The 12,001-nt window shown below is 41.3% G+C and overlaps 1 protein-coding gene across 2 annotated transcripts in view; it reads right to left on the minus strand.

Moving 5' to 3' along the window:
- Window positions 1-362: 362 nt before the first annotated feature.
- The window catches only part of FMN1 (formin 1), a 420,519-nt gene continuing 408,880 nt past the window's right edge, over window positions 363-12,001 (minus strand). For both annotated transcript variants that reach the window (XM_036844040.1, XM_036844041.1), the window contains 2 exons: window positions 6,750-6,834; window positions 363-4,535 (listed from right to left, as the gene is read on the minus strand). In XM_036844040.1, coding sequence (XP_036699935.1) covers window positions 4,491-4,535; window positions 6,750-6,834 — 130 coding nt within the window. In that variant the 3' untranslated portion in view covers window positions 363-4,490. The remainder of the gene's footprint in view (window positions 4,536-6,749; window positions 6,835-12,001) is intronic.

Here is a 12,001-nt window from a genome sequence, read left to right on the forward strand (position 1 = left end):
TTACGAGAGAACGAGAGAAAGGACATTTTCATAGTCTAGCACTTCTTTCACTATATTATTACTACTTCTCTTTGTACGTGCCTTTTCCGAAAATAAACTGGTCAGAGCAATACTTCACTCTCTTGAATTCACACTCTAAAAATCGCCTGGTTTAGGCTGAAGTCTCAGGTGGGCAGTTAAGACCTCTTACTTTGTCCATGCTCATCAGCCCTCACAGCTGTTCAAATCCTTATGTGCTTAGGACTTCTATAACATTGGGTTTCACAATATGTCTGTTTTTTCTTTTTTTGTATGATTCAGGAACTAATTAATTTGTGGATTACTAAATCTGCTAATGCTTTTTTTCCCCTTCCCCCTTTTGGTTTTTTTTTTTTTTTTTTTTCTGATAAGAACAGGCAGGATCAAAGAAAAATGAAGCTCAAATCTAATGAGTTCTTGTTAGCAATTTTTAGACTATTTAAACTAATTTATAAAATTGGATATTTGATATTTGCATCAGGTATTTTGGGGGAAAAAGCTGTATTTTGTGCAGTTCTTCCTTCCCCTTAACATAGAAAGCCCCAAATTGGTTTTATCTTTGTTTGGCAAGGGTGCAGTACTACAAAAGAGATCAATTTAGAATGTCAGGGAATGAAGCAGTTCCCATGTCAATGTTACAGCCTGGTTACTGGAAAAGAGCCTGCAGGTCTGTACTGCTAATTCCCCTTCCTACACTGGCTGTCTATGTGCTGTTTGCTGTGCTAGTGCATGCAATGATCTGCGTCAATGACACCAGGCAAGAAAGAAGCAGAAATAGAAATGAGAAAATATGACGTCCAAGAAAGCAAGAATAGAAGTAAAATGAAAATTCCTCCATACAAGTGGTATAATCTAGAGAGAGATGTGCAATCCCAGTCCAACAAGCAAATCTTTACCAAAAATAAACTTACGTCTCTTTTGCTACATCCAATCATGGTCTTGGAAGGACTATACCAATGACTTCTTCATCTTGCTGGAGGTTTCCAATAGCACCAAAGAGTTTTATTCCTTCCTTTAGTTCTTCCGGGTTCTCCACCAGCAGCATAGGAGCTTATCATTTAGGGAAATGCCTTTCCTTATAGTACTTATGAGAAAAGGAGGTGCCTAAGGGAGGCTGAGCAGGCGTGCAGCTTCTACTATTCTTACCGGAAAGAAGAGGGGATCAGAGACCAGCACCCAATCAGGCAGTCAGTTCCTCAACCACGTTGCCAATTTGTTTCGGCTAGAACATTTAAAGATGGAAGAGCACCACTGGATTTCCTTATTCTACTTCCCAGATTTCAGACCTTCTCTCTTCATAGTTCCTAGGTAGTTGCAATGAATGTTTAAAGAGGAATCACAGACATCAACCAAAGATTCAAGAGGTAACTGTTGGGCAGCAGGTCCATCACCTGTGACCCCTGGGCCTCAACCATCACCACATCATCCATTTCTTCTTGGCCACCTCTTCCCTTCACCACGCCCCCTCCCATAAGCTGCCTCTTCTTGGGTTAAAAAACCATACAGCACACCTTCTCCTCACTTGATTATTGATACCTCACAGGCCTATGTTTTTAACTAACGTGTTTATATCATGCTTTCGTGTCATATATTATATACTTGTGTGCTTGATGATTATGCCAGTTACTCATGCAGGAATCTGAACTGCTATCTGCTGTGTCCTCAGATTTAATGAACCTTGGCTAGGAAGAGGTGATGTTGTTTTAAGTCAAGGTTTCTCCGAGTCTGACTAGTAGGTCAGGTGTGAGTGTCTGGTTAAACGCAGAGTAGAAATACTGGCCACTGTCCCTCTAGTGCAGGCAGGGCTGTGCTTAGAGCAGCCAGAAGTGCCCAAGCTGCTAAGTGGTACCCCAACTACTACTTCTCCGTGAAAAGTTTAGTGACACCTGTTGGAGTTAATACAATCTCAACTGCATTTTGGATGGCTTGTTCTCAGGGCCTCCAGGTTGTTTTAGATGGCCCACCTTGAACAAAGTCTTGTGAACCTTTACCGAGCATCAAGTCAAGTTAGAAATGAGGGTGCTGTCACAATGCAGTCCACGTGTGGACTTGGGAAGGGTGTCCCGATACCTAATGCAGGATGCAAACTGGGAGAGAATAATGGGGATCCTGCCTAGTGTAGTGATACACTATCACTACATTGGACTCACTAGGTTTCCCCAACAGAGGTAGGCAAACGTTGCTCTTTAGAAATAGGTATTTGACTGCCAACTTCTAGTCTGTCCACTAGGATGAAATCCAACCTGGGCTGCATTTGTCTAACTCTCAAATTCAGTGTTTCCACTCATTAATCTTCAGCACTGGTTCCCTGAGAGCAATGTTTTTGTAGGGTTATAAAGCGACAGTCCTGCTTCCCTCCAGTGATTTTCTTGTGAGCATCCTATTTAGAGCCCTGAAGTGGGCTACAGGGACCCCACTGAGAGCCTCCTGCTGTTCTCTCCCATCAAGTCTTTAAGGAGCCATTAAGGATCTAGACTTCTGTTGTTCTCACTAAACTCAAAGTTAATTCCCAAGGCACGGGCAAAACAGGCGCTTTTTCCTTTGTATGATCATACTAGAAGGACTGTCACAGAGCACAGGGTAGCTGTAAGTAGAATTTGTTTTAAATCGAGGAATTCCTTAGGTCGTCTTCACCATTAAGTGACAATGAAGAGAAACAATCTAAGAAAGCGGTACGAAAAGCTCGCTCACAAGCAACTTCTTTTGGTCATGTAAGTTCTTACCAGCTCTGCTATTTTGCTTGTCTCATCCTTTTATTTTTGGGGGGAAAAAAACCAAACCATATTATTATATTCCTTTCTTTTGAATTGTTAGAAAAGGTGATTAGCACCTGCATGAATATGGCTTCATGACTTGATTTGATCCTGATTGTTCATTCTTGATTCCCCGAATGGGCATTCTATTAGAATATGGTGCTGCTTTCATTGGCCAGATCTATTATGGGGTCCCTGAGGGGGGCTGATGACTAGCAGGCATGTCCTGGGTAGACACTCAGGCGCCTGGGAAGACGGTGGGGCAAGGGGCAGGCCACACGTGGCAGGCGGATGGGGAAGGGTTTTAAAGTTTCTGCTCATCTCTAGACGGTCCTCCACCAACTGGAGGAGAAAGCTTGGGCCTCTCTCCTTTCAAGGCTGAAACCTGATAGGCTTTGATCTTCATCTCAGTTCACCCCAAGTCTCCTCTCTTCTCTCCTCACAAGATAGATAGACTAGAAGAGTGGTGGCTTAAGGAAAAAATGTTAGGAAAGAGGTCCAATGTGGTCTCCCTGTGACTCAAGAGGCAGTGGTCACATGGGCTTCCAGGGTCAGAAAAAGCTGCCTATGTATGATGTTCCACTCAAAGTTCAATATCAATGTAATCACCTTCTTCCCATTTTGATGTAAAGAACTCTTTTTCTGCCCTTAGTTTTTTGTGTTTTTTTTTTTTTGACATTAAAAAACCCCTGCTTCACCATATGTTACATGCCTGTCGGTCAAGGTCATGGTAAAGGGCTGCAAGTAGCATCTGCTCTCCTGTCTAGAAACTGCCTCCTGGGGTTGGTGGGAGAGGTCCAGCCACATCCGGTCCCAGAACACGGTGTACAGCTCAGCTGTAGGTCAACAAGGTGTTATCCACGCATAGATGATTTGACGTGTGAGATGTGCTCTGATTGATACTGGGTCACTCGTCCAAGCAGGTGCTTTGACCCCAAGTCTGTCCCCACTCAGGTATCACAGTTTCTTCTGGGACAGAAGGGGTGGAGAATCCCTAGTGGTCCAGGAAACCCCAATGAACTGATATGAAAACAAAAGAATGGGTCTCGCTAAATGGCTGATGCCAACTCCCTGTATCATAATTTGTTCTCCAGGATGAAGTTTATGGCTATTTAACCCCCTTCTCCATCCATGTATAATTCCATTTTCTGTTCTGTTACATAAAAAACAATGAAAAAAATAACCGTTTTTTGAGTGTGGAAAATAGATAGTCTTGGAACTCTTAAAGTAGTTTTGGTAAGTTTCAACATTTTTGGCGAGAAGGGTGCTTCAGGATCTTGCTGCAATAGGATCAAAATTAAGATCAATAATCAAACCAGCAGTATGTAAAGACCAAGGCTTGAACTTGCTCAAGGCAACTGTCACAAAACATCCTTCTCTTCTTCTGTCACAAGTTTATATATATCAGGTTTGGGTTAGAAAGCTTGAAATCTCTGCTTTTAAAAAAAAATTGGAAAATCTTGGTAATTCTTCTGGTCTCATAACAGAGCGAACTTTGGACCTCTAGAAGAAACAGTTATCAAACAGTTCTTCAGCAGTTTTTCATTGTTCCTATGGCTTAACAAGGGACTTCTTTAAGAAGGCACGGGGTGCTCAGAAAGAGATGAGCAAAATAAACATTTAGTGACATATCTTTCGAGAACTTCTTGCAACGCTGGTGTTACAAAGGATCATGCAGAGTACTACGTCTCACCGTCATTGTTTTCCTGTGTCTCTGTGTTAGTTGGTGCTCACGCTGGCTTCCTTCTGACGCAGTCTTTCTTTCTGTTGTTTGAGAAAAAAATCGAGTTTAGTGTAACTCCTTTTTTAAAATTTTCATCTTTCTCAAATTTTGGTACATTTCTCAAATGTCAGTCTAGAATGCCGAATAGCGTTGTATCGAATGCCCTAGAAATGAGAGGATTTCTCTCCTTTTTCCCAGAAACCCTCAGTTTCCTACCCTTCCCACCCTATCACCTCACAAACACACAAAATAAATAACCAGCTAGTCAACCAACTATATCCATCTAAAACACCGGCCTTTACAATGCCAGGCTATTCCGTTCTGTTCTCATCTTCTGTGACAAAGGTCCTAACTTCGTAGTGTTACTCAAAGACTCCTCCCATTAGGGAATGCTCAAGAAATAGTTTCTAGGAAGTCTAGATATGAAAAATCACTCTTTCCAAGTCCAGCGTGTCTGCATATGACCAACTTGGCAGGACTGAACAGAGGCTATGCAAAATGGAGGATGACGAGATTTAGTCTCTGCAGAATGGCGGAAGCTCCCATTTTGCCAAGGATGCTCTGCTCCGTTCTTCCTAAGCTTCCTTCCCAGGGACAGCCTTCTAATGAGGAAGGACATGGAAGTCTGATGGCAAGAAAAACAAGAGTACACAGAACAGAAACACAGACCCTCACTGTTTCTAGGACTCAGAAGTAAATATATTCAGCACACATGGGTGTGTCTGGCCTTCAAGGTGGACAAATAGAAGGCTAAAAAAGAGATGGAACAAGTACAGTCCTTTGCAAAGAGCAGATGCAGAGAGATGCCCTTTGAGAACAGGTCCTAAGCTTCTTGTGATCTAGGAGATGTGAAAATGCAATGAATTACTAAATTGGCCTAGATGTAAACTTAAGATAATTTTTAAACACCCATCCTGAGTTTGGATACCACGCCTGACTTGTGAAATTGAATCAGGAATCAGTTTATGAGCTCTTCCCTAATTTCCACCAAAACAAACAGGCGACAAAATAAACCACCCCAAGAAACAGAGGATCACAGCTGAGAGCTTGCTCGCCATGGAGGTCACCTATAAAAGAACGCCACGGTCCACCCACTGTTTCTCCTTTGTCTACAAGGCTGAGTCCATTCTCTCTGCCCCTGAAAATAAGGCTTGGCTATAAAAGGTAGGATAGAGGCCCAAATAAGAGACCTGGGGAAAAGGGCAGTGTCTAATGAGGCAGGAAGACAGAAATAAGAGTTGAGCCCACTGCCCACAGAAGATCATGCACAAATGAGCGCCACAAACACATGGTCAAATGGGCACAGAGGATGTGTCCATTCAGGTAGGAGCTCTGTGAGCTAACCATGGCTGTCCCTGGCCCAGCTGTATGGCCCTGACTTTTCCATTTCTCACTCATCGACTTCACTCAACATTCATTGGGCTGCTGATGGGGTCGTGATGAGAACATCATGGTCAGTCAATAGAAATAACCTCACTTTTAACTTATACCCCACTTAGATGGTCAAAGGATTTAAAGCAGCCGGCAAAAAAGTACTAGTGAAGAATAAAGAAGCAAAGTAACTTCACTAAGGTTTTACAACTAGTAAGTGGCTGATCTGGGATTTGAATCTCTACACCTTGGGTTCCTAACCCATGTAGCTTTTCCAGCTGTTACACAGATTCCTTGTGATCCTTACTGAAAATGGGACTGCGGAGGATGACAGTTTCCCCTCACAGCTAGGAAGACAGACTAGCCTGCTTAGCTTCTAGCCCAGGGAGAGCTGTCGGGGGACCCAGAGTCTCGTTCTGGTTTTGCCTATCCATTTGTGAAGTGGTCCTAGGTAAGCTGTATCTTTCTGCATCTCAGTTTTACCAACTGTCAAAAGAGGATAATCCCTGCCCCTTTCCTTAACAGGGAAAAGGAACTGGTGAGGGTGAGAATACTTAAACACTTCAGGAGAACAGTGCTTTGAGATGAGGGGGATCATGGCGTGGGGTGCGGTGTGGAAGGGTGTGAAATGGCAAGTGACTACATTTGGTTTATCAGGAAATGACCTTGTTTGAATTTGCTGGAAGAGCGCTCGAGGCTGTGTTTGTTCCTCACTCTGTCCTCCCTTATACTCTTTCTTACCCATATGCTACTCTGGGATGGGAATTGAGAATCTGGATACTACTCATTCCTCTGAGTTTTATCCTTTAAATTCAGACCCACTCCTGGGTGCACCTCAGTTATAATGAAAACTCTTGAGGCTGTGAATGAAAAATGCATCTCACCAGACTAGCCGTGGGGTTAATTTTCTTTGTCTCCACTTTCTTCTCTGCTGTTAACTTGCTGACTGATTCCTGAGCCATTTTCAGTCTGAAATGGAAACAGGGAGGGGGGAGGAGAGAGGAGGAAAAGAAAGGAGAAGAAAAAAGGAAAGAAGAAAGAGGAAGAGGTCAGGTTAAACAGAAATCCAAATGCTGTTGAATTAACCAGTTAGCAGTTTGAAAATATAAGGAATGGTTTTCAGTGCTTTTCATTACTAAATTCAAACTTTGCAAAGGTGACTCTTCTGGGTTATCAAAGGTGAATTCCCTTCATTGGCTGAGAGGCTCACCGAGATGTCTTTGGGAAGTCTGTGCTTTTGCAACCAATGCAGGAGTTTCTGACCTACGGAATACTAGATGGATTCACTGTACTCTCAGGGCACACTTCAAGGGTCTCTGGCTTGTGATCCACTCAGTAGGTAAGATGAAGACAATTTTGAAAACTGAAATTTTGGAGAAACATATGAAAACTACAAATATTAAAATTCACCACTTCACATTAAGAAAGTGAAAAGACAACCCACACAGAATGGGAAAAATATTTGTAAATCATACATCCGATAAAGGACTTGCATTCAGAATACAGGAGCGACTCTTACAACTCAAATAAAAAGACAAATTACCTAATTTAAAAAATAGGCAAAGGATTTGACTAGACATTTCTCCAAAGACATACAAATGGCCCGTAAGCACATGAAAAGATGCTCGACGTCATCAGTCATTGGAGAAGTACAAAGCAAAACCACAATGAGATTATCACTCCACAGCCACTAGGATGGCTGGAATTAAAAAGAAAGACAGTAACAAGTGTTGGAGGTGAGGATGTGAAGAAATTGGAATTCTCCTACATTGCTGATGGGTCTGGAGAATGGTGCAGTCACTTTGGAAAACTGTTTGGCAGCTTTTCAAAATGTTAAACATAGTTATTACCACATGACCCAGCCATTTGACTGCTAGGTGTATAAATATATGTGTACCCAAGAAAATGAAAATGTATGTCCAGACAAAAATTTATATATAAATGTTTGTAGCAGCCTCATTTATAATAGCCAAGAGTAGACACAGCCCAAATTTATATTAGCTGCTAGATGGATAAACAAAATGTGGTATATTAACACAATGGAATATTACTGAACCATAAAAAGGAATGAAGTGCTGATACATGCTACAATGTGGGTGAACCTCAAAAACATTAAGGTAAATGGAAGAAGCCAGCCAGTGACAAAAATCCACATGCTATGTGATTCCATTTATATGAAATCCGCAGAGACAGAAAGTAGATTAGCAGTGCCAGGTGCCGAGGGGAGGGGAGAAGGGGTGTGACTGCTAAGGGGTAAGGGGTTTCTCCTAAAACTAGGTAGCAGTGACGGTTGCACATCCTTGTGAATGTACCGAAAACCACAGAACTGTACACCTTGAAAAGGGTAAATTTTACAGTACGAATCATATCTCAATAAAGCCGCTATAAAAATTCAATTCCACAACATGATATTATTTCTTATCCAGCTCATCAATTCAACAAAGTAATATTTCTTATCCATCAGATAGGCAAACCAAAGTCAGGCAATATCAACTGTTATTGGGAATGTGAGGAAATGGGAACTGCCGAACTGTGTATGAGGGCGTGTAAATTGGTACAGCTGGCTTTGGCAGCATCAACTGAAACTGAAAACATACATACCCTGTGAGCTATCAGTTCCTCTTCTAGGGAGATACCCCAAAGAAACTTTTATAATTAGACACACCTTTCACTGTGACAATATATGCAATAATGAAAAACTGAAAACAACCTAGCGATCAGATCCGATAGGATAATGGATAGCTGATAAGAGCAAATAGTAATAGCTAACATTTATTGGGTGCTTACTGCATGCCTGGTACTGTTCTACCTGCTTTATTTGAAGTAAACCATTTAATTCTCACAACAACCCTGTGAGATAGAAACTTTCACTACTTGTATTTTACAGGTCTTAAGCACCGTGCAGTGATGCTTGTATATTATATTCATTTAATGGAATATGGTATAACTGTGAAAAGGAATAAACTAGATCTGAATTCACCAATTATGGACATCAGGAACATGATATTGAGAGAGTGATGAATTCTGCAGAGGGACAAAGTGGAGAGGCCATCTAGCCTGGTGGTGAAGTGCTCGGCTCCAGAACCTGACTGTGAGATTAATTCTCAGCCCCACTACTTATTAGCTGTGTGACCCTGGGCAAGGGACCTCTCTGTGCACCTAGAAAAGAGGGTAACAACAACAGTGTGGGCTACAGAGAGTCACTGAAAGGACTGAGAAAATGCTGCTCCAGGCACTGTGTAATCACTCAACATACGTTCACTACTATTGTTACTGTGTATGCAACATGCTACCTTGTACATATATTGGGGAATAGTGCCCGCAAAACAATGTTGTTCACAGATGCCTGCACGGTGTGTATGAACATACATGTAAACATCTATTTATACTTATATGCAGACTGGAAAGATACTAGTTTCATGATAGAGGTTATCACTAGAAATACAGAAGAAGAGAATGACATTGGGAGGTAGTGTGTCTACTAGAATTTCATTTTTATCTATAATACTTCATTTTTCAATTGTAAAATCTTAAAGAATATGTGGCAAAATGTTAACAATTCTAGGTGGTGGGAATATGGGTGTGTTAAATTATCCTTAATATGTTTCTTTATTTTAAAAACGTCTTCAAAAATATTTTAAAAATACCAAATATTTAAAGACCAACCAAATCACAGACATTAAAAAAAAAAAAAAAAAAGAACATGCTTTTTCTTCAGGGCCTCAAATACAAACCTTCCACTCAATATTAATCACATACTCGCTTAATATTGAAGAAGTGGCTGAGTGCCTTAGCTCTTCACTTATCTAATTTTGCACAATTTGCTTGGAACACACGCTTCATAATCCAGTCTCCCTGCCCACATGCACAAGTTAGTTCAATGAATTCAACATGTTGACTTGTGCATCAGAAAAGAAGTAAAAATGAGACAAAGATGAGCAATGATTTATATAACCCAAGAAATACATCTGCAAAGCTGCCGTGAGAACGGGCACTTCTCGATGGGCATAGGTCTGAGCGTATACACCCCACTGCCTACTAAATTTTTCTGCTTGCAGCAGTAACTGTGACTGTACCCACACAAGAAAGGAATGCGCTAGAAGGATCAAAGCCAGGTCAGACTACATTGGAGACTGACTACTAAGGAATCTGCAAACCAACATGATGGTGCTGTCAATGAGGCCACAGCTTGTAGCATCTACTTTTCTTGGCGTCTCTCCGGCAAGATCTGCTTTCAGAGAGAGCACTTATTAGTGACCCTTTAATCCATATTCCAATGGAATGGTTTGGAATTACTATTTCTCTCTGGGCTCCCTAACTTTTAGGGCACTTTTAGGAGTCATCTTTTGCTTAAGTAGTTCCTTTTCACCTTAGAATTCTGGTCTCTTCTTCCAGAGTTGGTCTTCTACCACACTCCTGGCTCAGCGTGGCCTCCCCCAATTCCCAATTTCACTTCTCAGAAGCCCTGCAATCACTTCCCACGTTCTCTCAGTATCTGGGGGGGATGGTGGTCGGGGATGTGGAGGCTGGGAGCCAACCTGAGGTCCTGTCTGCACTGCTAACCTTTTCCTACTGGTCAGTGGCTGTCCCGCAGACTACAGGCTGCCATGCATACCCCAGGCTTCCGAGGACAATTCTGATCTTGGTGACTCCATCCTGCTCTTCTCTAAATGTTCTCATTCAATTATGATGTCTCCCTCTCACAGGGCACTCTTGAAAAATCATGAAGGATTAGGAGAAAGCATAGCTTGGTGGCAGGTAGCATCAGCGAGGCTTGAGTCTAACTCCAACTCTGCCAGTTACTAGAAAACTTGGAGCAAGTTAATCAACTATCAGTTTCCTTATATATAAAATGGTATGATATATATAGCGCATATATATATATATATATATATATATATATGTATATGTATACATAATATTAACTCCGTGGTATTATTGTGAGGATTAAATTAATTAATATATCTAGTAATACCTCTAGTATACCTGGTATATAGCAAGTGGTCAATAAAGGATAACCATTTTGGAACCTTCCATCACGGATATAAAGGATTACTCCTTAAGAAAGCACAACAGGGCTTCCCTCGTGGCGCAGTGGTTGAGAGTCTGCCTGCTAATGCAGGGCACACGGGTTCGAGCCCTGGTCTGGGAGGATCCCACATGCCGTAGAACAGCTGGGCCCGTGAGCCACAATTACTGAGCCTGCGCATCTGGAGCCTGTGCTCTGCAGCAGGAGAGGCCGCGATAGTGGGGGGCCCGCGCACCGCGATGAAGAGTGGCCCCCGCTTGCCACAACTAGAGAAAGCCCTCGCACAGAAACGAAGACCCAACACAGCCATGAATAAATAAATAAAATTTAAAAAAAAAAGAAAGAAAAAAAGTCTTAAAAAAATGCACAACAGTAGTTTCTGACTACAAATAAAACAAATGGAGCTATTAGCTAAGTACTATCTTGTAATACCATTTAGACGTGTCCTGAAGGCAAACCAAATCAACTAACGCTATTACCCCGAGATTTAGCAAACCAAGGGAACTCAGCTCAATTTTTCTGATCTGAACACAGATTTTAAAAGTCATAATGAGAAGCTACACTTCGGTGCAGGCATGACATAAATTTTTCAACCAAATAAACACGAGAAACTATTTCAACTTCAAAAGGAAGATTCCATCTACTTCCTCCCATTTTTCCAGGTTTCTTGGAGGTATCATAAATAAAATTTAAATTTCAAATAGTATAGAACTTCTGAATAAATATATATTTTTCATGTTAACCTTGTTTTTCTCATAACCAAAATAACACTTGTTCCTTATAGGAATATTATATATCTATACACAGAAAGATTATATTTTCAGTTTATATTATATATTTAAAAGTATAAAGAAAAAGTAAGACTGACTGGCCATTTAAGTACTTCTCTGAGAATGTAGTTAAGACATAATGGGACCAGTTAATGAAAATTATCACGTACAAACCTCTCAGCTAGACAGTAAGATACATGAGGGTAGAGATGGTGGCTGTCATTTTTACTGCTGTGTTCCTAGCCCTTGATACAGTAGCCGGCACGCATATACATGCCATGAATAAATAGAGACCTAGAGAACAAAATCGAAAAAAAATCCTTTACTTTCCTGAAGT

The sequence above is a fragment of the Balaenoptera musculus genome, chromosome 2 (genome assembly GCF_009873245.2).
Source record: "Balaenoptera musculus isolate JJ_BM4_2016_0621 chromosome 2, mBalMus1.pri.v3, whole genome shotgun sequence".
Classification (NCBI taxonomy): Eukaryota; Metazoa; Chordata; class Mammalia; order Artiodactyla; family Balaenopteridae; genus Balaenoptera; species Balaenoptera musculus.